The following is a 27995-nucleotide window of genomic DNA, read 5'->3' as shown; positions in this document are numbered from 1 at the left end:
CACGTGATAAGAACTGGCGAATCGGGATGTTGAACCATGAAAGCATAGTAAATTCTTAAATTAATGTCTTACGAATTTATTGGCTTTTTAAAATATTTTAAACCATATTAAAATGTTTATGCCTTCAAAATAACAAATTCTTAGAACTAACATTTGTTAACATTTTTTATGTGTATACTGTATGTTGTCGCCAACAAAGTCTGCTTGGCGAGATGTGCGTCGGCGAAACGGAAAAGTACCGAAGTGTTCAGTAGATAAAAAGAAAAGAAACATGTCTTTACTTCGTGAAGACAAAATGGCGGCGGGGAAAAAAAATAGAGGGTTGCTGTAGGAGAGTTGGTCGCCAAAAAAACGCCAAGTTACCATAATGTAAAGATCAACCGTAAACTGCTTTTCTTCCCGATAATTTATGTACTCAAATTTGTTCAGTTGGTTTCATTTTAAATTGCAGAAATGGCATTTTAATGCCACGTTTCTTTTGTTAAAAAAGAAAATTAAGTGTTGTTATATGCATCAGCCCAAAAAAGTTTTTTTTTTTACTATTTCGCCGATTTTCGAAAACATGCATTAACATGTCATTACTGTTCTCCTACGTCTACACTACCCGCCTTTTTTTTGTAATCTATAATACATTTAGGTTTTAAAATATCCTTTCCAGTAACTTATCCTTTCTGCCAGATTTAGCCATTTCTGGTCCATGTATGCTTGTCAGCATAAAAATGTCTTTTTTTTTTTTTTTCTTTTGAAGGCAGTGACAGAGTTACTAATTTAGGCAGGGGACTCGATTATCAATCATACTCCCACTGTGATTTATAACATATGTTCCTGATTTTCTGCGATTGTTACCATATCATGATTTGTTGTTTTTTTAAATTAAGTGAACCGCACAGTTGCAGTATCGGAAATCTTCCCGTTTGCCCTGCTCCCAAGAAGTAGGAACGTTCTACCAAATTCTACCTCCAGATCAGAGAAACAGTTAATGCTTGTTCGCTGTGTGAGTGGGACACGTTGGAAGAACCACTTTTTGCTACCGGTCTAATCTGTTCTTAATGAACAGGGCTATTATGACAAATTCATTTAAAGTTCACCAATCATTATGTCCAAACATGCCTGATGGGATAAAATACAATTTTTTTTAATGGTCTCAATGCCACATAAATTCACTGAGTGGTGTCATGCTGGTTTGCAGTCTTTTATTGTGCTGTTTTGACTTGTTCAGTGGAGGTAGGAGATCCTCATACGAGTGTTGCCTGTAAATGTGGGACCATAGGAGTAGAAAGACATATTTATTACATCAATAAATCTGTAGTAAATATTGAGTTTTGCATTTCAAATGCTATGTTACATGTATACGAAGTATCCGAGTATTAGAAAATAATTTTAACTCGAATGGCTTTCAAATTTTTCACATCTAAAAGAACTGTTTTTCAGTTACATTGTTATTGTTGCTTTTTGGTTAATTTTCTAATGTCATGTAAACATTAAATTGTTTTTAATTTGAGACTTATTAATAAAATAACGCAAACTAGAACTGCAGAAAGTTCTTCAGAATGAAGTTAATACTGAAGAATACAATTATTGATGCACTTTTTAGTTTTATATGTAGTAAATATAGAATCCTTAAATTATATATATCTGTGTATAGGTATATACAAATGGAACAGAATGTAGAACAAGGTATAAAATATCAAAGAAAAATATATACATATCTTTATATTTTAATTTACAAATGTTCACGAATACAGAGTTGCCAACTCTCCCAATTTAGGCGGGAGACTCCCGATTTTCGACTGCTCTCCCGCCAACCCGATTTACAATATATTTCTCCCGACTTTTTCTTATTCTTAAAATTTCTCATGATTTTTATGGAACTTGGCCTAATACTTTGCTATATGAACCAAAAAAAAAAAAAAAAGATTTTGGATGTCTGAAAGCAATTGAATTTTCTCTAGATTATATCTGAAACAAAACCTTGCGAATCAGATAACTGCTTTGTGAGTGAGAGTAGATACGTATCCAGAAACATCATTCTCCAGTTCTCCAATGGGCATCGTGCTCCACTGCGTGTCATGTGGCATATATTAGCCAATGAGGACAAAGCAAGCTGTTATTTGGATGTTCTCTAGTTATTTCGGTCATTTTGTCCTGAGTTGTGTGAGTACATGTGCCTTCGGAAAATATTTAAAAAAAATTATCTTTTGTTATGTCTGTGAGAAAGGCGGAATACTCGTGTACGTTTCAAAAATCGTACACAGTTGACTTTCCTTCCATTATTTCCTCAAGGAAATGTAATAAATTTGCGATGTGTACTGCCTGTCTTTGCGATTTTTCGATTTCGCATGGAGGAATGGCGGATGTTCTCAAACGTGTGCATACACAGAAACACAAGAACAACATGAGTTGTTTTGAAGAAAACGAAAAATTAAATTTTTCTTCGGAAACAAAGGACCAAAAAGTTATTAATGCAGAATGTCTGTTCTCTGCCTTTTTACTGGAGCACAACCTGCCACTGAATGCATGGGATCACACTGCAGCTTTATTTAGAAAAATGTTTCCAGATAGTGAAATCGCTAAGAAATACTCAATTGCAAGGACCAACAAAACAGGTGCAACTGTTATAGAGATGGGTTTGAAAGATAAATCTTCAGTTATTGATTGCATTAAAACAGCTCTGTTCTGTCTCTCTACGAATGCAAGCAATAATACCGATTCAAAACTGTATCCAATTGTTGTTTCTTTTTTTTAATCCAGAGTCTTCAGAAATTGAGTGCAATTTACTTTCTGTCCCCACTTCAGAGCAGGGTTCGTATCGGTCCTTGTAAGTGCTTCTAAGTCCTTATATTTGAAAATAAAATATAAAGGCCCTTATAGGTGCTTACTTTTTCTTTAAAGCCTGTACTTTTTTGTTTTTAGTGCTTATTTTTTTGCTTTTAGTGCTTTTTTTTAATGAACGTGCTATTTTTCCGTGTACCAAAGCCGAAACTAAATAAACAACTTTTCTTCCTAATATGAAATGTCAGATGGTGAATCATACTCCCGGCCCGGAAATAGCTTTTCCCCCTTTCTCTGCATTAACATAACCTTTGGTGTGCACGAAGAGTACAGACAGGTACCCGTCGTTCTATTGGTCAAAGAATTGCGAAAGCAGTAGAAAGTTCCGGTACATTCGGCATTCTTTTCCTCCCACCCAAATACTACACACATTTGAATTTCTATCAAGATCTTAATAATTTGCATTCTCGTTCCGCTTGGTCAGTTCATATTCATGTTTATTGTGATCATTATGCTTATATTATGAGCATATGTATGAATGTTTATAATAACATAGTTGCAGTAACTGCTGAAGTATAGTAAACTTCCAAAAATGGTTGTGTTTTGACACAGATTAGCTTTCCAAGCAATAATATTCGGAATGGCTTAAGTAAAGGGAAAGTAATCGAATAGTCAAAATAATTTCATTTTTTTGGCCAATACATTATACAGTACGAAGATTGGGAGGTTCCCCTTTTCTCTGCAAAATCTCGAATATTGAAACTGTTACAGTTCGCTGCGAAACAAGCAACGGACCTCTTTTTTTTTGTTTTGTTGTTGTTGTCACTTTCCAATCTGGATTAAATAGGACTAAAAGTTCTGCGGTCTACCAACCCAAGCGAAGAATGATTCTAATCTGGAAATTTAACGCCGTCTGTTGAAAATTAGAATGAAAAACACCCCAGTTATTTAGTTCTTTATTCTCCCAATACCGGCAGCTGTTGATTCCGATTGCGTAATATCACGTAGGGAAGAATTACGGCACACGTATTGCGATATTTTGCAGAGATAATTAATTTGCATGTTCTGTCCGAGATTTGTTTATGAACACTTAAAAAGAGTTTTACTGTGCTTGCTAAGCAGAATATTTTTCAGTTCCATTGGTTTACTTTTATATGATGCACATATCGAAATGTCAAAAGCATTTATTTAGCGGAAAAATCTAGAGTGGCTACTGTCTACCCCCCTCCGCTCCTCTTTTTCAAGTTACGCTCGACTGTCCGAATATTCGCCAGTTTCTGGTATGCTGGTTAGTTAAGCTTTTACTGTTAAAGGATGACTGTATGAAGCAAATTTCTGTCTTCCGATTTCAGAAATGTTCTTCTTTTTTACTTAAATTACTTTGCTTGCAATATCTGAAAACTGATATACAATGAAAATTTAGAAAATGTTCAGAAATTAGATTTAAATTATTTAAATATCAATATGAGTAGAAAAATAAATTGTATTTATTATTATTAAGTTCCAAGCGAATACAATAAATTATTATTATTTATTTTCTCTATTTTGAACTGAAATTTCATCATTAAATCTTGTGATATAGTTTAGTTCTGCATAGTTTTTTTTTCCCTCTCATTGTAAACTAATTCTGTAAATTGAACTGTCATTTAAAATTAAAAAAAAGTTAATTATTTTCCATGGTTGAGGTAATGCTTATTCTCTTAAATACTGCATTTCTCATATTTTAAATTACAAGTCTAATTTTTAAGGTTATGCAGTTGTGTATAATGTAATTAGACAGGTGCTTATTTTTTTTAACTAAAATGTGGCTATGAACCCTGTCGGAAGGACATTTGACAGGCTTTAATATAGCACAGCTAATTGTTAAAACTTAAAAGAAAATGCAGTCCCTCTGGATAATTGCTTAGCACTTGGTGCCAATAATGCACCAGTATTGGTAGGCTTGGAAGACAGGTGTTGCAGGCATTTTAACCGTTTTGTCTGGGGCGCGCTTCATTTGTCGTATGCCAAAAATATGGCGCAGCGCGATAGCGCTTGTCTTGTTTCGTATCGAGAATGCAAAGACGCTGCTGTTAGTTAGTATACTTGAAAAAGAAAATTATTGAAATATTCAATTAGTTTCGCATCAGGAGGAAGGGGCATGCTTTGGTCCAGGTACTTCAAAAAAATATTCGATTCGTTTGAAAAAATTGTATCTACGGATAAAAACTCATCAGTAATATCGCCATCGGAGGTTCTTGCAGTTACTTCATCATCATCACTGCTATCACTAATAACTCCTAATCTCTTAGAGCGAATGATGATGTCACTTCCACTATCACTTTTAAGGTCATTACTATACTCTTCATTATCACTTCTCATAACAGTCACTTTCAAATGAATCAGAACTTGACATGGGTTATTTCGTAATTATCAGTATAACACTTTGTAAAAAATGAAAACAATTTCCAATTCCTATAAAACAACTGCTACTGCTCTCAATAATTGCGTATAGTATACTAACCAACAGCTGCGTATTCGCATTTTCGATACAAAACAAGAGAAGCGCTGTCGCCCCGTGCCGTACTTTTGGCATATGGCAAGTGAAGCGCGATAGCGCTTCTCCGGACTCAAAACGGTTAAGAAATGAAAATTCTGATTTGCAGATTATGAGGTGCACCTGCCACCTCTTAAATTTGGCAGCTGAAAAAGGGGCAGCTTCTTTACCAATAAATGTGGATGAACACATTGTTGATATTTATTATTATCTTGAAAGGAGTTCTAAAAGGAAGGGAAAATTTAAACAGTTCTAACAGCTGCATAACAGCAGTTTACAATTCTAAAACTTAAATGAAGTTATAAAATCAGCTGGGATTGACACCCTGTGGAGTTTAAATGGAAAACTGAATGTTGATGAAATTTTAAAATATAGTAAACTGTCTACAATTATGTTGGCCATCTTTACATTTTCCCATAGTAATGCAGAGTATAAGAGGTTTTTCAGTGTTGTTGGGAAAACAAGGACTAAATTTAGATCTAATATTAGTGATGATGCATTAGAAAAACTTTTATTAGCAAAAGCAGGCATACGTGGCAATTGCTATGAACAAAATTATGAAGATTTCTCTCTTAAAGAAAGCAAAATCTGCCACTGTTTATAACATTTGTACGAAAACTGATTAAAGTGTTTTTTCCCCTTAAAATATGCAAGTAATAAGTGTTTTTTTATGTGTAAGGTATTTTTGTGTTGTTTGCATTTAAGAAATAGTTACTATTTAAAGTTAATTCATTATTAGAAACTATTTTCATCATTTAAAAAGTCTTTAACGTGAAAAATCTCCTGATTCTTGAGTGTCGTAGGTTGGCAAGTATGTGAATATATTTATGCAGTATCAAATATAAATGTTTAGTTAGGTTTTAAATAGGTTCAAAATGGTTAGTTTCTATACATATTCTATCTAAGGTTTAGTTCCTTGCAGTAAATTAGTGAAAGATGAGTGCTTGACTAGGGAAGACTTTATTTTATTATTATGTAAGTGGATTAGATCACTCAAATATCAATTACGTAGCAGAAGATGCCGGGAGCTTTTGAAGAATCGCAAAAATCACTTGATATTCCAAATATATCTTTACTGCATTTTGCTCTTCATAGTGGAGTGTCACGCTCTACATATATCCATACTATTCCGTTTTGAGGATCGTAAAAAATCACCAAGCTATTGTTGATGGCAGTATTGCCAAAAATAATTGCGGCAACCCTAAAAATTTATAAAAAATTGAATGGATTCCTGCATTGCAGTTTCGCTATCGAGTTATCACTAAAGCGTAATTTCATCTCGTTGGTTGTTCAAACATAATTTTCTATAATGAATGATGCCCTTTCTTTGAAAAAATTCTAATGCAGACTTTTCGTCATGGGCAATTCCCAAATCGTTATATCCATAGGATATCAAAAAAGGATTTAAAAATTAAACTAGTATTTTTAATGCCGTCTTAAGAAATATAGAACTATCTACACTTACGCAGTTTGAAATCAGCGCATACCATGGAGGTAGGAAAGGGAGGAGGGGCCAACCCGCGCTAAAAGTGAAGCACTGCTTTGAAGCTTGGGTCACCAGATGGGGTGTTCTTTGTTTACATTCAGAAGCTCGCTTGACAAGATTCTGATAGTATATCGACACACGACAGTTCCATAGAAATAAAAAAAGGGACACTTTCGCATGAAAGAAACATTCATAGTGTGATGGATAATAGCAATTTGTATAGTTTAGTGACATTTACGCAAAAATCACATCTTGGTTATTTTTTGATAACTAACAACAGCGATTTTGATTATGAATTTGTTTTATAAAATTCTAAGCTGTTGCACTAAAAAAATATAGATTTAAAAAAAAATATGCTTAAAGAATGAAAAATACCTTATGGTACATTTAAAATTGTATACGTCTTTCGATACCCTTGATAGAGTATTCACTACTTTTATTTTATTTTCCAAACGTCAAAATGTTTTAAATAAAACAAATTTTTTTTCACATCCTTATATTATTGTAACATGTACCTTTTAAAATTGTTTAGAGGAGAGGCTTTACTGCCGCTCATTTTAAACCCATCGTTCTAATTTTATATATCTGAAAAATAATCACTTTGGGCTTACACGTTTTATAAATATAAAATTATGTATGTTAAAATATTTGTAATTAGGCACATAGGTCAGATTAAGTTTTTATTAAATAGAGTAACGCATGCAAGGGCTATCTGCCTAAAGAGAGAGATGCCATCGTGGAGGAATTTTGAAGAAAAACTGACCTTTGAGTGGGTATTAAAAACAATACTTATAATTTTCATTCACATTATATTCATATATATTTTTTATGTAAAACTTTCGGGTGTATGCTAAATTAGTGTAAATTACACGAAAAATATAGTGAATGCACAGAAATTAAAGATTTGCACATGCCGGAAATAAAAAATAGGAAATATGTATGGGTATTTATGCATGTGCTTGCAAAAAGCATGTATCTGCCTTTGACAAAATACTTAAATATTCATTAAATTATTTATAAATGTATTTGAAATGAAGAATTTATTCACTTATAAACAACTGTGAAAGTACTGTGAAAAAATCTAATGATTAAATGTATCTAATTTATAATGATTATAAATGTTATCTAAATATATAATAACCTTAATATTGAATTGTAAACATAAATTGAAATCCTGTTGACAAATACGTTATAAAACTATTTAAGCAAGAATTGTTCGTATTGGAAAGCAATCTGTTAAAAGGTATTGTAAAGCAAATGCTATGAGATGCGCACTTAAGAACGTAATAAAGAGTTTTGGAATATGTATTGTTGAAATGAAGGGTTAAAAAAAAAAATCTGATAAGTATAATTAAAAGAATTATTCCCTTTTCGCTAATTCCAGCATCGGAAATTTTATTTGACATAATCGAAAGTTCAAGTTTACTTTTATAAAATTGCTCTTACAGTCTGCAAAAAATAATAAGCGGGATCCAATTTGAAGATTAAGGAACAATGCAATCATTAACTGAAATAGATAATTAGATAATTTTAGCTTACACTGTCCGTTATACATTAAATCCGCAGGCGAAAACGTATTCTGCACTTGCGCACATGCATATGCGCAGTAGTCAAGGTCTTATGCGCACGCATAAAACGCCTGTGCGCATGTGCCAACGCGGCGCATGTGCAGAAAGTTTTTAGCTTTGAGGTCCGGATTATAGATCATTCCGGATTATGGGTGTCCGAATTAACGACTTTTGACTGTATAGCATTTTATAAGTTATATATAAAATATAGCAGTTTTAAGCGACTTATATATATATATATATAGTGTTTGGTCTGGTTTGATTAGCAAAGAACTCAACAGTTATTTGCCTAGGGTAAGGATGCCTTGGTGGAGGACTTTCTAAGCAAAACTGACACGTATACACATTGCACATGGGAAAATTATAACACCCCTTTTCAGCGGGATTCGAACCCCCGGATCGACCTACCAGTGTTCAACGACTTCACCGCTTAGTTACTAGTGAGCCACACATCCACGTTAAATTACATTTGCATGTCGTTTATAAAGTCAGTGCAATTTAATCATAAAGTTATAAAATATTCTGCAGAATTACTTCTCTTTGTAGACTTTTTAAGCTTCATCATATTTCTTAAAGAGAATATCAATGCTATTTCCAAACCAAGAAGAGAATTACCGTTTTTGACGGCATATAAGACACACTGGCATATAAACGCACCCTTATTTGGAAGGCCACACAGAAGGAAAAAAAAGTTTAAATAGTCTGCGCGATATCGCGGTACCATAATAACTTAAAATGTGTTTTCTTTTAGTTCTCACGTTTCGTAAAAGCCAAATAAACAATCATTGAATGCAATTACCAAACACATTTTTATTAAGGAAAATTAACAAACGGCAAGCTATTTTGAACATGACATGTAAATTTCAATAATGAATAAATAAATGAATGAACGGCAAGCAAAACAGAACAGATAATACAAAACAAAACAGATTCAAGGAAAATGTTGCCTATCATGAAATTAGACTTTAATCACTTTCAAAACCATAAAAATCCTTTCCACTATCATCATCATTGAAAACGAGAATATCATCATCATTACTGTTTCTGTCATCGCTAGTATCACCTTCGAATAATGCATCGTCTTCAGTTCCATCAAGAGTATTACTGATTCCGCACTTCTTAAACGACTTAACCTATTTGACCAAGCTCAAAAGAAGTTTTCTTGTGTGCATTTATAACAAAACCTATGAAATGCTAGTATTTTTTCTTCATAATTTGCTGGCATTTTCTGTGCAATAGTTGTTTTTGTGCACATTGATAAGCCTTGCCTTTTCAAGAATCTGTAGCACCAGCCCTCAGACCCTGAAAAGTTCTGATTCCCATGTTTTTCTGCAAATCCTTTGGCCTCATTGATTATCATTTTGGTTGAAATACTTTCCCAGATTTCTTGTAATCTATCACCCGCATTTTTATGGCATTTTCAAGTTCAGGCCAAGATGGAGCTGGGCATCGAAGGTATGTTTTTGTTTTTTAGCAGTCTTCAGTTGATCTTCCTGCAGTCACCAAGTATGTATTATTTTTTCGGTAGGTGGTGGACCGAAATGCCTTGCTGCTGCTCTGTTTCCATGCACTTTAGCGTAGTTTAACACTCCTAGTTTATACTGAATTGTATAGCTTAATCTCTTGCTTCCTGTAGTCATATTTTCCAGGGTATTTTTTAAAACAAATAGCTTTAAGCACCGATACCGACACGTGTGTCGGCTGAGTCAAAGAAAGTCTATGTAAAGAAGGAAAGGCTCCATAGACGTAAAGTGACTGTCGAACCTGTTCGAACTTCGACATCAGCTTCGAGCTTTGGCGCTTTTTGGCGACAGATATTTCACACATGTGCAAAATAATTATGGCAGATGTAGAAAAAGTTATGTGTGTCTAGACCTTTATCCGGGCTAAAAACAACAGCCTTCAGTATTGAAAGTTAACCTGTGCCCTTCACGTATAAGACGCAGGTAACTTTTTTGAGACCAAATTCATAAAAAGAAAAGTGTGTCTTATATGCCGTCAAATACGGTAAGTCCCTTTCTAATTGTTCTTCCAACATTAAAATTTTTTAAAAAAAGGCACATTAATGCAAATCGCTGAACTTAAGTGCTGGATAGAGGACAGATTAATTAGCTAACAGATTTAAATTTTCATTGAGTGAAAATGAATTCATCTGCATTCTGTAAGACAGCAAATATTCCAAAATTTTTTTTTCTATTCTTGCAGTCATAATATTTTTCTTAAATATTCAGCTAAATCCGTATTGAAATATTCCAGTCCATTATAATTAGGCTTGCCAGATATCTGAAATGTTTAACCAGGACACCGAAGAACTGACTGATCTTTATCGCAAGCGGCTGGCACCGACGTGGGCGACTCCAATGTTATTACACTCGAGGGGTTGTAGTGTGTAGCAGTCTCTTCTGGCGGTAAAGCTACACCTCCAGTGGCGTAGCTAGGGGGGGACATCAGTCCCCAGGTGCAGCATTCAGGGGAGCCAGATTGATGTTAGGAAATTTTATAATTAAATGTTTTCTATTTTTGGCAAGAAGGAAGGAGCTTGAAATCTTTAGTTGCCCCAGGGTGCTGCAAACCCTAACTACACCTCTTAATGCCCAATATTGGCCCCGCCGTGACAGCCTCTTGCATAGCGCATGGTCATGATTGGCGAGACAAGACGATACGGTGACAGTATTATTTATTAGTGTACCATCACTCTGCTATAGTTTTTACTTTTCATACAGTACAGAAATAAATGACAAAGTAATTATCCTATATAATCCTGTATAGTTAATTATTTTTAGACTTTTTTTCGTCATCTGTTAAACCAAATTTAATTTTTACTGGGACGTGAAGTAAACCGTCTGGGACACTGGGATTTTATCTGAAAACCGGGACTGGCAAGTGCAATTATAATTAATAATAAATCAATATAGTAAATAAATAATTTAAAAAAATTTAATGGAATTTTGACATTTCCCTTTAACCCTCTAAGCGGCAAGGGCGTGTATATACGGCCTAGAATATTTTTTCTGATATCTGTAAGAACGTATATATACGTGCATATTAAAATATGTCAAAGAAATTAAGGCAATGTATCAAAAGGAAACAAATCCGGGTATGAAATACCAGGTGAGATTTTACATTAAAATCAAAAAAAATAATTTGTTCTCAGTAGTTTTGCGAAATTTGTGCTTTCTTAGTGAAAACCCTGGCTGCTCAGAGGGTTAATAAACCCTTCCTCAGAGTTCAGTAGCAGTCGATTAGCTTTTGTCCGAGTTCATTTGAACCCGAGATGTCATCATTTGTTGATAAGAATAGATGCCGACATAGCATTACAAAATTTGGCCCTGTTCTTAAAAAATATTAAAAAAAAACTTTATTAGAAACAGTTTTTTTTTAAACATGAAATACTGCACATTATACATTTAAATTGGCATTGTGCACTTAAGCTGCAGTGAAATCATGGCAATACAAGAATTCTTGAGGATATTAAAATAGTTTCCAACTTCAATGTAGAGCTTGCCAAGTAATTGATTTATGATTAAATTGATTTACGATTAAATTACTCAGGCTTGTAACAGAGAGAGCTACAGGAAATTTTATTCCTTTTGTTGTAGTAATTAAAAGGTTTCCCCATTTCTGTATATGACAGTTAAGCACTAATTTATTCATAGATTAACCAAGAAAAATTGTAAATTGAAACTTATAGCCAGCTGAAAATTGATTTGTCATGGAATGTTTTTCATCACTGGCTTTTATAGATCACCAGTTTTGAGCCTAGCCTTGACTAAGGGAAATGTTTCTGAACTCTTTAGAATATTTTTTTTTTAAATATTACATCATTAATGTATTCATTTTCCATTTGTTATATTGTTTCATTCAATTTTTAACATTTATTAATCTTTTATTTATTTTAAACTCTCATTTCTTTCACAGTTCCTAGCAACTTTAAAGCTCTGAACTTTTAAAGTTAGAACTGTGAAAGTGATTTTTTTAATGCATGTTCAGAGTGCAGAATCGTAATATGTGTAAAATAATTATGTATTCGCTCATTTCCAAAATTTTGGTCCTGCGAATTGGGTTTTTATAAAAGTAAGAATATTCTGTTTTCAAGGGATTTACAGATAAGACATTTTAATTAGGATATTATTTTTTATGCTTATTAAGAATCCAATTTATAGTAGATTTTTTTCATGCAGTTTGAATCCGTTTATTTTAATATAAGAGAGATTTACTTTCAATAAATTATTTGCTCTGAGAGAGGAGTATCAATAGAAATTAATTGAAATTAACAGAAATAAAGGGGAACTGATCTAAATATCGTTTCGAACCGTCTTTTATTTGATCAGATTCGTAAAAATTACTTTATTTTTAATGCTAGAACTTGAGCTGAGTTGCAACAATCCTTGTTAATTCATGTTGACTGTCTGAATATTGATAACGAAAGATTGAAGTTCTGTGATGCGCAGCGATATCTTCCTGATGACGTTGAAATGACCTTCGTCGTACTGCTGCAATGTTTAGACAGGGTCTACGCATGAACGGCGCTGCAACCGTAACTTTCAGCCTATGTGATACTGGGATTTTTGCGATGTGCGTTTCTCTAAAACTTGGTATTCATTTATTTATTGCTTTTCGGAATTTTAAGTGTTTGTTTCAGGTTTATTATTGTTGAATGTTCTACATAATGTGTGAACTTTATATTAAGATGCAAATTCAACTTTTAGCTTTTGGCTCTCCAGGTATTTTGGGGAAAAATTACTTCTCCCTCATGTGGCGTTTAATTAAGCTAGTGAGTTGTAATTTTATTAGAGAAATTAGGAAACATTATGAGAATTCATTATGGTTTTAAATTCTATTTCACTTGAAAGCTTTAGACATGCGAGATTATTCATCATTTAACGCTTCGGATCAGTCGAACCTGATGACATGTACTGATGTAGCGATTGATGTACATGTTTGTATCAGCTCTCTCACGTACGAAGCCAAAGCGACCTATGTACTTCCTTATCCACAAGACTACGCGGCTTAATTTTCGCTGGCTTTGATTGTAGGCACCAAAATTTTTTAAATGGCGCTGATATCCATGTTTTAGCATTTTTTAAAAATTGAGAAATTAACCATTTTATACGATTTTACGGTCCCAGTATTTGTGTTAAGGAAAACTCAAGTATAAAATTTTTTCTATGTATACGGGAAAGCTATAAAAATTTCATTTTAACTTGAATGATTTTGCAACTGAGAACCTGGAACTTGCCAAAAAATCTTTATTTTGTCATGCCCGACTTCTTCAAAATGCAGAATTGCCCGTAGCTGCCAAAAAAATAATAATTTTAAAGCATATGAAATGTGATATTAAGGGAGATAAGGGCAAAGCTGGTGTTACAACTTTTTCGAAATACGTAGAAATGAGATGTATAGTCATCCCTCGCAGAAATGCAAACTTTGCAACCATCTTTCATGCTGTGTGTAATACTGACCGGGAGTTCCTGCGGCAAGAAATTGCATTCACGATGAATAGAATCTTGAAGCTCCTGGAAAGAGTGCTAAGCGGCGGCTGCAATGATGCGAATCAACGTTCCATACGTTGTTGAATTTTAATTCGGAGAATACGTGTACCGCTCCATTTGCTAGTTCTTCCCTCATCGCCAGAGCAACGTGATTGCGAAGGTCTGTAAAATTCTGCAGCCATGTTTGTACCGGCTTTTTCTTTAACGATATATCTGGATAGTCTAGTTTGTAGCTGAACGAATTCCCGTGCAATCTGATGCAATTTTATTTCTTTTAGCTGTCATTACCATACAGCAGCTCTGAGAGTTGTGGGCAGGTTTTCGTCCTTGACCTGATTATCTGCATACATCATCAGTATCATTTAAACCGTTTCTAGATTCTTGTCCTGACGGTTTTTTCTGCTCTTTACATCTCTTCACACCTATGCCAGTGTCAGTCCTGCTTCCATTTTCGCAATCCGTCATATGTCTGAACGATATGCTCCGTCTTGCACACGCGAAAATTTTATCCAGCTACTCGTGTAAGTCTGGTGGTTCGATCTGATACCGAGTGCTGGCTGGCCGCATGGTTGGATTTTGTTGTTTTCTCCATGTGTAACGATTTGTCTGGCGCAGATAACCTTGACAGGTTCTGTGCCCAATTACAATAATCCAATTCAATCCAACCATGTGTAACGTGGATACGAACCTGTTTCCCTTAGAAAGGCTCCCCGAAGGTATCCCTTCCCGTAGGCAGATAGCCTAAGCGTTTGCTTTGCCTTAATCAGTTAACCTAACCTAATCGTATAGTCTTTGAAATTAGAATTTGAAGCACTCCTCTCCACTCGTAGCGAAAGAAAGAGTGAAAGCATTTGCATCTTTTTGCGTAGCGAAGATGAATCCCATTTGATTATGAGATAATGTTGACCGTGAGCTATCAGACGCCTGCCTGTGCTTGGATTCCACGTAAAAAAAATATCATTTCTTATTTTTGTTCCTTTAATTTTTCAGCCATGTGTATATTAGAGACGGGGAGCCGTTTAAGGAGATTTCATACAATATTTGCGTCATTTCAAAAAACTCGCGAAGTATATGTCTGCGACCAACTGTTGCGAAAATAATGGCCGTGCTAAGTAGTTTTTTGGACACTGTACATAAATATGTTCAAGTCTCAGTTTGAATTTTCTTCCACCGAAACGACAGTAAAATCAGCGTAAGGCAACCATAACGCAAAATATTAATCTTCGGTTAATGTAGTCATCTTGGAGAATATAAGAATCTTTGGCGATTTTCGATTTGTATTTAAGGAATATTATGTTGAAGGCTGTTGGCATAAAAGGTAAGTACTCGACAAAAAGTATCGGCGTAGCGTTTGCGTGTCGTGATCTTTAGGGTTAAGTAGAGAGGTGACAAAGCAGCCTTCTCATGAATAATTGAGATGACAATTTAAGCAACTATCACATTTCTAGCTCATAATTGCCGTTATTTTTGTGAACGTTTCTAACGAATTACAAACCGGTGATACAACACAATTTCCTTATTCCTACCAGGTTTCATTTCAGGAATGGCATTAAGCTCCTTTCTTTAAACAGGTGTGGGAATGCAATGCACCTGCTTCCTTTCATTTTTAGAGTGCTGTTTGTTCGCAAGATAAGTGTCACGTATTTAATTCGAGCTTGGGAGAAGACGTTATTTGAATTAAATTTGAAAATTTTTTCCTTAAAATATGGCCGTAGAAAACAGAAAATTGCCTGGGAGGCGGAAATAATTTCGCAAAGCCCTGACGTTTGGGGAAAATGATTTTTATTAATTAAAAGTCTAATTTTGGCTAAAACGTACGCAGATTTGGCACACGCTACTTAATTTTGTCAATTTGACATTTTTGTTCCTCATGTGTTAACTGAAATTGTGAGTGAGAAATATAATTTGACTGTAGCTTTGAAACAGGCATGCTACCAGTTGGTTTTTACCTGAGTTGGTTTTACCTCTAGGCTTTTAGGCATAGAGCAAAGGCCGCCGTAATCGGCGAAAACATTAAAATCTGGCAAATTACTGTGTCTACCATAGCATTTTATTTGATTCTGTTGCAGAAGTAGATGGTAGTCTAAGCTCATGAGAACAGTTTTCTGACAGGCAGATAGGAGATTTATTATGTATTAACTAGTGGCTGTAGGAAGTATGAAATGGAAAGGTAAAATTCCTTGAAGTCTGAAGTGCACTGCAAAGGGACAGTGGAATGAAAATACAAATGAAGTGTAATACAACTTTGATACTAAAAAAGAAGATGCATAAAAATACGCAATTGCAATCACAATGCAGATTAACATGCAGCATTGTGTTCAATAGTGAGTGGACGTTGAAAGGTGTGTTTTCAGTAGTAGGATTGTAGCACTGAGTAGCAGCTAAGCAATATGGACTACTCTGTGAGGTCATAATTTTACTCAATGAGTTATGAGAACTTTCAAGAATATAATCTTGTGCGTGCAAAAATTGAAGATCTCGGAGGAGTCGTTGATTTCGCCCAAACCACGCGCCGCGCACTCTCAACATTTTATTTTGAAATATTACGATTTTCTTTTTGTAAGTCCTGAGCGCACCTGTCCACGCGGAGACGGCGTACAATAAAACAACGCGATCTAGAATGATGTGTAATCTCGCAAGTCTAAGTTTGATTTTCTACTTGTGAGACTTAAGCCCATATCACACGGCGTTTGTTTCACACGAACAACTGTTTCGGACAATTTTTCTGCCTGATTTACTATTGAAAAAAAGACGCGCGACTTTTTCCTTTCTTTCCAAAAATGTTGCAAGTTGTTCGTTTTCAACCTATCAGCTTCGAATACTATCAGCTTGTTTGTAATGGGGAACCAGTTTCCCCTGCGTTAACCCCAAAGCGATCTGTGGTGATTGGCTGTTGTGACAAAGCAGAAAAATTGTTCCAAACAGTTGTTCTTCCGAAACAAACCGACGTGTGATAGCAGCCTTTATCACATTTGGCTACTGCTAGACGGGACTTTTCTGAGAAACGAGATTCTGGTAGCACTGGTTTAAACGGGAGGATTCCTAGGAAAAAGAGCCCCGCTTGAAGCGAAGTCCCCGCCTAGCTATGGACACCATGTTGCGGCTATGCGGGATTTTTTTCAAACCTCACCGAAAATGTCTCGGCTGGACCTCTGTCCCTGGTAGAGGCAACCAATCAGACGAAGATTCTGCTTCTGAAGCATCACGTGATCCTAATCTGAGCGATAATCGATTACTGTTTGGCATTCAAGTCTTTGTAGTAAGGGGAAATGGAAACCTAGCTACGTGCGTTTCGTGGAATTATGCGCGTTCTGAGAGTTGTCCCTTTCGACGTCAAGTACTACGTAGCCGAAGCATAATGTGATTGAGGTTTAAGTCGTCATTTAAAGCAGCGTTGCCTTTGTGTAAGCCATATATTACGTGCTCGTTGAAATTAAGTTTAAAACATTGACTAAATATTTTTTAGAATGTACAACTGGGAGAGTTTGATTATTAATCTCGATGTTTAGATGTAATATCCAACAAGATGACGCAGTAAGTGTAAATTTTCATTGCTCGATGAATAATCCTTTTACTTATCTTACTTTCATTTGAAAAGTTTGATATTTCAGGTATGACCTGAAGGTTTGACCGTTGCAGTTAGTAAATATATTTTTACAAGTTTGTAAAGGCGATTTTCGTGCCATGTACGGTCGAAGGCCATTTCCCTATCAAGGAAGCAGGTTGTATGCATCCTTTCTAAACGAATGCGTAATATGCGATCTGCACAACATTCAGAATTTGAAAGTTGTGGAATGTGCCCTAGCTTGAATCTGATTTGATTATGCCATTGATTTCAGGGGTTTTTCGTCAATCTTCTGTGAATGATTTCGTTTAAAAGTCTTCCCAAAGCAGGGAAGGTGGATAATCGGATGATAACTGAAAGGTTGCCTTTTTTCCCCACAGATTTTTAGGAATGTAATAATCACTATTCTTTCTACTGCTGCGGAAAGTATGCGGGTAAGCATTCATAACGATGGTCTTCCTCCTTAATAGCTGAAAATTAAATATCATCGAAACCTTTGCCTTTTTTTACGTTTAATTCATCGATGTAATTTTAATTTCCTCATGCTGAATTAGTTAAATTCGGGGTGAAAGTCTGCAAAGATTAGCGAAAACTGCCTCTAGAGTCTAGCTCGCTTTTCGCCATCTGATTCCCGTGTATTAGGGTATATATTTGGTTCATGCGCTTGGTTCTTAATGAGCGAGTAATTTGTCAGGTGCTATCTCGTTCGATAGCCGTGTTATTTAACAGCTAATCCCATTTTTCGGAACTACTCTAAAATGTTTTCGTTGATTTCTGTTATATTATTAGACTGATTTTCAGGTTTTGATAACGTGATATTTTCATTGTTTCCTCATATGGTTTTTCAGTTTAATTTAGAACGCTGTCTACGAATTTATTACGGTTGTCTTCTAGGATAACTTTGCTTGAGTCTAATCAGGCGTTTTTAAAGTGTTGAGTCTAGGTCTAGATCGTATTGAGGTGCGGTACTGAGTTCAGCGCACATCCGAATTTTTCCCAATTGGTTAGTTTCCGAAATTTTGTTACTGGTAGGTACAGTCCGTAAAAAATAAAGTTAACTAGAAGGTGATCCGAGCTAAGCTCTTCTATCACTTCCATCTGAGGCGTATATTGAATTCCTTTTAAGTTTGTTTTATTGAGATTACGGCAAAGCACTTTAGGGCTATCTGCCTAAGGGGAGGTTGCCTTCGCGGACGACTCTGTAAGGGAAAGTGGGTCATAAACACGTTACACATGGAGTTTATATGATTACCGCAAAGCTCAAGAGAGCTATCTCCCTAAGAGAAGGGATGCCTTCGTGGAGGACATTGTAATGGAAACTGGCTCTTAGCACGGGACATAGGGAAAACCACAAAAACGCGCATGCAGCCAGCCCGTTCGCGGACGAAACTACTAGCGACTTCACCGCTCGCCCGCTGGTGGGCTTGTTACACATGGGGAAAACCGCAAAGACGCGCTTGCGCTGATAATCGAACCTAGTTCGGAACGACCAGTGTTGTGCGACTTCACTTTCCATTAAACTTTATTTGTTACGGAAGTTACGCACGGCCGATGGTTGGTGAATTCATTTTAAGAGAATATTTGTGACTGCTAGGTCCTACTTTCTTTATATGTTTTGGTCAACAAAACAACGCAGGAGTCTGCCGTTGGTTTGTATCTGGGGTGAAAGATTGGACTATGATAAAATCTCCCGTAATTATGATCTGTACTGACACCATAGTAGTAAGATTGTGAAGGTCTTGATTCGAAATCACGTGGTTAGACTGATTTATGCAGAGATAGATCAAAATGCTTACTTGGTGGCACTAAAAATAAGAACTGCAGTGGCTTTAATTTGTAAGGGAGTCTGTAATAAATAACGCCTGTAAAGATGATTTTTAGTGATGCCGCCACCTCGGTTATGGTTTCTGTTTATGCGAAGTATGTTGAACCTGTGTAATTTGATTCTCTTGCATGGTCTCACAATTGCTTTTAATTGACGTTCGCGTTAAAAAATGAAATCTTAACGTAGCAGTTTCCTGCCGAAGTGCTGTGTAGTTCAATTCTTATTAGTTGCAGTCATATTCGAATTTGTTTAAAAATTTTTGCAATCTCAATGCTGAGCTGCAATTTTTCTGTGCTAGAATTTTTTTCCTTTGTTAATGTTTTTTAGCCTTGTTTAAAACTAGTGTGTTTTCACAGAAGTAGGGACCCCTCATTTGGATTTGTTTCGATATTTTTATTCTGGCTTTGAATTTTTTTCCATGCTAGGTTCAATTTTGTGGCCTTGGCAGAATAAGTTTTGGAAAATCATTAACAGTTTTCGCGTTTGAATGGAGGTTTTTTATTATTATTATTATTTTTAGGAATCTCTGGACATCAGAGATATGGCACAGGAATAGGTTTTGAGCGGTAAGGCTTATCCAACTCTCATTGATGGAAAATGTATGAGTTAGTAGTAGATATTTCTGCCTTCCACTGTTTTGGGACTTTTCTTCAGGATTCTTTATTTTGTTACTTTGTAAAAGGGAAAGTTTTTCAGCTCGTCTTCAATGTCAGAAATTGCAGTGTTTGGCAACAGTTTAATTACTACCATGAGAGTCTTTTCGAACTTTGTATGAATGGAACGGCATTCCGCTATTTTTCTGATGTTTGGTTGTCTTCCAATAATGATCTGCATCATGAAATTTAATGTGGAATGAATCACCTTTAATATCTATAACTTTCTTTGTACAAAAGAGTACATTTTTTTCCAATTTATATGCCTTTTCGGTATAATAATCGGCGTAATTTTATTCGCTCTTTTGTGAAGAGTGGCAAAGTGGCCAGTATCAAGTTTCCTCGTTGGCTGTGGAAAGAGAGTTGTCTGGAAGCAGCTTCAGGATTGGTCGGTTCTTAGTCTTCATTGTTTAAGGGCTTGAGCGATTTTTTGTATCTCTGATGGGCGTTTGTTTGATTTCTTTTTGAGATGGTCCTGTATCATTCGGATTAATTGCGGCATTTTCCGGATTTGGTTGCGTCGATTTCAGTGACGCGTTTTTTACCAGTTGTCTTTTTCTCTTCCATTTTTGGTTTATTTTTCTGAGGGTTATTTATGCAAACGCAGACCTTTTTCTGTATAAACGATTATATAGTTTTTAAATTTTCGTAATTTATTGTCCATCTAGCAAGTTTCGATGGTTTTATTCTAAAGTGTATTAATTTATAAGTTTATACGGGCGAAGCTCCGTAAAGACAAGGGACATTTCTCAGAACTCGCAGACTTCCACGAAACCTACGTAGCTAGGTTGCCATTTTCACTTACACAGACTTGAACGTCAAACAGTAAACGATTATCGCTCAGATAAGGACTGCAGGATCCTTCAGAAGCAGAATTTTCGTCTGATTGGTTGATCTCTACCCGGGACAGAGCTGCAGACGGAATATTTTCGGCGAAGTTTATCTCGAAAATATCTCGCGTAAGCGGGACATCGTTTCCGTAGCTGGGCGGGACTTTGGTCCGTCTAGCGGGGACCTTGTGACACCTTACACAAACGTTTCGCGGAAGGTATTCTACTGATTATTTCTTTGTATAATATAGAATTAAACCGCCGGGGGGTGTTAGAGATCAGCCTTGTAAACAGCAAGAAAATTTTTGGGATGGCTGTTTTATTTTTTACTTAATCTTTCAAAAGAGGTGTTATCAATGAGACTGTTGTCTGTCTGCATAAAAAAAAAGTTCTTAGATTTTGACCTTGAACATAACTATATCAAGAAGATCAAGACTTGATTTCCGCAGATCACCTTCCATCCCCTATTTTCAGGAATTTCTCCGAGGAATTGACAAAGGACATGAATAGGGCGCTTGAAAAAGGGGGGAAGCTGTTTGAGGGATGATTTAGGTTATCATTTGAATTCGTTTTTCTATATTGCATGAAAAAGTCCTTTTGTCATTTTTGAAACATAACAAGAGTTGGAATAACATGCCATAGGCAGCTGAAAATGGTTCTGTATTTAAACCATCAAAACTAGTCTTGCAAAATTTACAAACATTAAGCTGATTCTTGTGGTTTAATTTCTTCAATAATTAATTATTTTTGTTTTTGGCGACTTTTCAACATTTTGGCAATTTTAAGATCAGTTTGTGTACATAATTTTTTTTGGAGGTTTCCAAGTTTTATGACAATTTTTTTGGCAGGTGTAACAGCATATTTAAAGTATCATTAAAATAAATAGAATATTTTTGCATTTCAATGTGTAGCTTTCGTTTTGATGATTTATAAAATTCTTGATTCAGAGAAATAAACCTAGTAAAATAATGTTAATAGTCTCTTGCCCCAAAAAATCTTCTGCAGTTATTTAAGAAATAACTTCGTGTATTTTTACATATGCTTTATCATAAGAGTTATTTCCCCTGTAATTGTTTCAAGTTATTAAGGTATGTGGCCATCTTTTTGGTAAAGTTTACTTTATTTTTTTCTCTGAATTTTTCTTTTCATAATAATTTTGATGTTTCTCTGTTACAAAGTTTGGATATATGACAATGGCTTGGCTGTTCAGGTAGTTTTTCTTTTCTTTTCTTTCTTTCTTTCTTTTTTTTTTTTTTTTTTTTTTGCCTGCATATTTCAAAAGGTTCTAGTGCAGTGGTTCTCAACTAGTGGGAAATTTTGGGATGTGGTCAATCTTGTTAAATCTCAAGTATTTTAGTATAAAAATATATATAAAGCTATTTTTATACAAGTTTTATTGTTGATCAATATTTTTTGTACTCTTTTGTGGTATAATTTATATAAAAACATTAAAAAATAAACTAAAATGTATATGTATTTTTTGAGTTTTGGAAAGGGGTGGGGGAATAATCCTCTAGCAGTAGTGAAAGGTGGCATGGGGCAAAACGATTAAGAACCTCTGTTCTAGAATAGCCAGACTCATCATTATTATAAAATGAGGTCATGTTTATTAATGCAGATTTCTTTTATTTCTTAGAGAAAATCAGCTAAGCCAGTTATTCTTCTTCATAATGTAAATAATCTCAATTCATATTATTCAGAGTTCTTTCTTTTTACACTATTCTCTCTATTTTCTGTTTTTTGTTTTTACTTTTCAGTGTGGACAAGCAAGAAAAAAGTAATTACATATTTTTACACACACAGGCATTTGTAAGCACCATCTATCATATTTCAGTTTCATTGTTGGTATTTGTAGCAATTCCTTCTGCATATTCTAAACAAAAGTCTAACTAAATCTGAAATGTCGAAGATTAAGAGAAAAATTACATGCAAATAGAGCATAAAGTTTTTGATTGCCATTAAAGTCTTCCTTTTCTTTATTTTTGTAATAGTTTGAAATAGAATATTTGTGTAATAGTTTGAAAATATTTATATAGGTATCTATAATCCAACATTTCTTTGTAAAATTTGCTGTATCCTTTTTCTGATTTTTCACTCTCAAGAGGTTGACATACTGTATAATGTTAATATTAAATATTCAAATTCTGTTTGAGTAGGTCGATTAAAAGTAGATATCAAAAATAAATTTCTTAAATGGAAAATTCACTCTCAACTTTGGCAGAGCAAATGTATGGGCTTTGCAAAATTTTAAGGGCAATGGGTGTTAATTTTGGAATGCTCTAAGTAGGCACTTAAGGAAGTCTTTTTATGTATACGTATAAGAATGTGTTAGTGTGATTTAAAATGTTAGATGTAACCTTGTATTTAAAAGAATTGAAGATGATATTTGCATATCTTAATTAAACTAATTAATAATTAACCAAAAAAAACTTGTTTTTGTTAGAATGGTCCTATAATTTTATGTACTTTTTCTTAAATGTAGTTTCCATAAAAATTTCAAATTCTTTTAGATAAATATGAATTCCAGTGAATGTTACAAATGTCATAAAACTGGCCATTTTGCCCGGGATTGTACTTTGAGTGATGGACGCAGTGGTGGTTATCGTGGTGGACGAGGTGGAGGTGGAGGTTACCGTGGTGGACGAGGGAGTGATTCACGCTCTTCTCCCAGAGGTAAATAATTTTAAATGTTTTTATTCGGTTCATCTCTAATTTTTATATCGTGTTTTATATCTGTAGTTTTTTAAGAGTGAACATTTAGAAACAAGATTTTTGATCATGTTTTATTTAGTCATATTTTTAGAAGATGCGAATATCAGGGAAAATGATTAACATCAGATATTTTATTCTGTGCTTAATCTGCACAATAATTTAACTATGGAAATTTAGTAGGCTATAAATAACTAGAAAAAGTTTTTTCATAAAATAAACATACAGTATTTCTGTTGGAATTTGATTATATTATACATATTCTGTTAAAGTTTGTTTGATTTGGATATTGTTTCTTTTATTGATTTATTATATAGTTGTATGCTGTGTTTGAGTAAAAGTTATTTTTCTTGAAGCCTCCTGTTACAACTGTGGACGAAGTGGACATTTTGCCAGAGAATGCCGTGAATCTGATAAGACATGTTACACCTGTGGAAAATCTGGTCACATAAGCAGGGAATGTGATAATGAAGATCGTAAAATAACTGTAAGTTGGTATTTAGCTTGCAGCTAAAATATTTTGTAAATAATCTCAATTCATATTCACTGAACTACATTTTAAGGTTTGTGGATAATGGTTATAAATTTAAAGACCACAGTGGTCATTTTGATGCATGGGACTGTTCATTATATGGAATTTTGCATGAAAAAAGGCCTGTTATGAAAATTTTGCAAAGTACCATTCGGTTTCATATCACTGAAGAAGTCTCATTATTAATTAATTTTAAGGTGGTATTGTCATTCCGTCTTAAAATTTGGTTTAAAAAAATAATATATTATAAATATCAGCCTCAGATTAAAGAAATGTTCATGTTTTTATAGTATATTCCTGCATTATTGGATTTTTGATTAAAATTTTATCTCTTTCCAGTAAACTCCAAATTGTGGTTAATTTTTTAATGTAAAGTTGCCTAGCTTGTCAGTAAAACCCCTTTTCATCTCATCTCCCTGTAAATCTCCAAATTTCCCTCTTAATGTATCTGAATTAAAATAAAGTCTGAGAGAAAACACTCATTTCTGCCAAACATGCAAAAATTCGTTTGCAGTGGTGTCAGGAAAAAACACTGGACATCAGAGGACTGGAAAACAGGTGTTGTGGTCAGCTGAATCAAAGCCCATTTCCACTGCTGCATATGCGTTTCTCCAATTAGCGAGCAAATTTACTTTGATTGTCATCTGCAATCCGGCCGATGTGCGGTGACGGATGACATACAGATGGAGATCAACAAGGTTCAATTTCTATCTGTATGTCGGCGGATGTGTTAGTCACATGGTAAAAAAGGAGCAATCGGGTGTTGTCATCAAAAATTAATGGCGGCAGAAGTAGTGATGAACACTGGCTTAGGTAAAGAATGTTTTGCTAAAAAATACTTATTTCTGAATTAACATTATAGCAAGAAATCTGTGTACTGAAAAAGACAGCAACCAGCTGAATTTAGTTTTAAAAAAAGATAAGAAAAACAAGATAACTGCAACTACAGTACTAGCTCACATAGAAAATCAGGCGATGAAGAAATTCAGTTCAAGAAAATCAGGTGCAAAAAATATAATTTCAAGTCCATGAAATAGCAAAATTTGTCCTGACAATTATTTCCTAGTTCTGCATACACACTTACCTTTAATGAAACTGAACTATATCAAACTGCTGTAGCAAATCAGATATGGCATTAAAAGAGTTATTTTTTCTTTAGAAACAGGTAAAAACTAAAAACGTTAATTAAAAATTAAATTTGATAGCCTTTCAATATTCCACTGCATCAGAGTATGTTAAATATGTATTTCTCTATTAATAAATATACCTTTTTGGCTAACATATATTTGTAAGCATATGGAATATATTTGGAGTAGCCCGTTTAACTTCAATCGTAACGCAACTTTAAAAGATGTTTTTTGTAAGGAATGTACTAGAAGCTGAAGAACAAACTCTGGTGAATTTTTTAGATGATAGCACACTGAAATAGGACCAAAAAATTGATTTCATAACAGGCCAAAAATTTAAAAAATTAATTTACTTGATGATGTATATAAGCGAAATATGCATATCATTCCTGTGTGATGCTAGCTTAGTGGCAAATCTGAACGGTAACAAGGATTAACTTTTGGGGTTGTGAGTTCGAATCCTATACGCTTTTTCCACCCTGTCTGCAACTTTCTTAGCTTCTTGTTCCAATTTGATCTATATTCGTGTTTTATAATTCATTTCTATTATATGCATTAAATATGATGTTTTATTTATGGTCTTATTTATTTAAATTTTCCCCTCAAAAAAATTTGAAAACTATATAATACAAATTTAAAGCATATCCTGTACACATATACGTGTATGTATTTTGGTTTCACTTTTATGTGAATAAACATACGTGTACTCAGACATTGGGATTGTTTCATTACCAATTAACAGACAGTATTAATGTCCTAAACATTTTTTTAACAAAAAATTACTATAATAATTGGTTTTAAATTCATTCCTCTCCAGCAAAAGCATCGGAATTAATTAATTAAATATTTCCATTTTCTTTACCTAATGTGTGTGTATATATATATGAAGGGAAAAAGCTTATTTTTATAACTTCTATAAAAAGAGATATGAATTAAAAATGTTTAAATTAAATATAATATTTTATAGATTATGCATAAAATATAACTGCCCATAGTGCATTTTAAAGCAAGCGATATTTCTGACAAATTATCCAGCTACGATCCTGAAGAAATTGATGCTAAAATTTTATATGTTACCTGTTTTCTCCTTAAATTTGGGCATATTTTAAAAATAAACAATCTCACATGGCCGTCAGTGGTATACAAGCACAGCAAATTTTGTGTAAATATTGTGAACCTTTCTTTACAGTTGCTCTGTATATTTAAAGTACCAACTATTTTTTAGTTTGTTTAACTTTTTTATTTTATTCATTTATTTATTTTTTCAGTAACATTACATTTTAGTTTTAATAATATCTATATTATTTCATTAATATTTAAGGCTTCTAGAAATGCAAAGAAATTTTTAAAATTTACTTCAGCTTCTATGCAATTAGTGATGTTCATAATATGCATTATAACATTACTTATCTAAAAATTGCTAGCGTACTTTCACAATTCATAAGCAGAAATAAAAATTTCCAATAACATGGAACATGTAAACAAAACTTTTCTATGTTTTACGTCAGGATCCATATCAAATCCAAAACAAACAGTAGTTGCTTAAGCGGGAAAAATTCAAATATTCAGTGTTGTAACTTGCAAGCAAAAATATTACAGTGACATCTAGCAGCAGAAAATGAAAATAATCTATGGATACGCGGCAGTGGAAACGCTGGTACGGATGCCGTAGCCATGTCTTCAGTTGATGCAGCGCAGTAGTGGAAATGGGCCTTTGTGCTACACTTTATTGCACTGATGGAAAACGACGTATTTGAGAACTCCATGAAGCCATCTAGCCTTTACTTGCACTGCACAAAGGTTGGGTGAGAGTGTCATGATATGGGGCATGTTCAGCTGTCATGGAAATGGTGCCCTGGTGTTCCTTGAGGGTAAACAGTTATGATGTACCTAGATATACTGGCAGCTTAAAGTGCACCCTTCACTGTTGCATTTTTATACTGAAGGCGACTGGTAGATACTTCATAGACGATAATCTAACTAGACATCGTGCGGAAGTGTTCAAAATTGGTTTGCTGAACGTCAGGCTGACTTCCAACACGTTCCTTAGCTGCCACATGGCCCAGATCTTTAACACCCATAGAAAATGTGTGGGATATAATGGAAAGATGCATCAGACAGCACTCTCCTATTCCATCTAATTTACAAGATCTAAAAAGCTACACAACCAATGCATATTCTCTGGATGTTAATGCACTTATAATTTTACTAGCTAATCTCATTTATCAACAGGGATAATGGAATATTATTTACTTTACTGTTATTTTACCTTTACCTCAAAGCAGTAACTTTGATTGGAATAAACTGAAATACGACCATTATCTTTTCCAACATGCTTCCTCTGTGTCTGTAGTCATATCTTCTAGTAAAGTCATAGTTTCTTTTAGAATAGGCCGTAGTTAGCAACTTATCAGAGAGAATTCTAGTATATGAAATCTTTCTCTTAGATATTTCTCTGCCTTCTAATCAAATAACTGAAATATTTCATTTCAAGCAGCTTCTGGGAGATTGCTTTTATTCAAACAACCACCCAAAACAGCAAAAATTACATTGTCTTCTCTCCTTCCCTAAGATGTGTAGCCCTTAAGGACTGCACACCTTATCCCTAAAAGGATTTATTTGTGGTTTGGTATCTAAAAAGATAAGAAATGCAACAAATAATTTGTTGGGAAGGATGTCATTTGAAATCTTCATGTCTTTTTGTATTGCATCCATCAATACAAAAATTGCTGAGAAAGGCATTTCGGGTGCTTCATTATTTTAAGCATTAGCGATAGAGCAAAGAGTTATACAGGTTAGCAAAAGCTTCATTTTTCTAAGAGTTAAGAAGCCTGTTTCAAACAGACCTATATCAAGAATGTAGGTCTGTTTTTATATACCTAATTCTGTGTGAACTTGAA

General features: G+C 34.3%; 1 protein-coding gene across 2 annotated transcripts in view; it reads left to right on the top strand.

Moving 5' to 3' along the window:
• LOC118191573 (uncharacterized) overlaps positions 1–27995 on the top strand; it is a 46754-nt gene that overhangs the window by 7729 nt on the left and 11030 nt on the right. For both annotated transcript variants that reach the window (XM_035362392.2, XM_035362383.2), the window contains exons 2-3: positions 23238–23400; positions 23793–23923. In XM_035362392.2, the coding sequence (XP_035218283.1) occupies positions 23244–23400; positions 23793–23923 (288 nt within the window). In that variant the 5' untranslated portion in view covers positions 23238–23243. The remainder of the gene's footprint in view (positions 1–23237; positions 23401–23792; positions 23924–27995) is intronic.

The sequence above is a fragment of the Stegodyphus dumicola genome, chromosome X2 (assembly GCF_044657685.1).
Source record: "Stegodyphus dumicola isolate Sdum_Otavi_A_Nest chromosome X2, ASM4465768v1".
NCBI lineage: Eukaryota > Metazoa > Arthropoda > Arachnida > Araneae > Eresidae > Stegodyphus > Stegodyphus dumicola.
The sequence above is the reverse complement of the archived record's forward strand: the minus strand, read 5'-3'. Positions and strand labels throughout refer to the sequence as shown.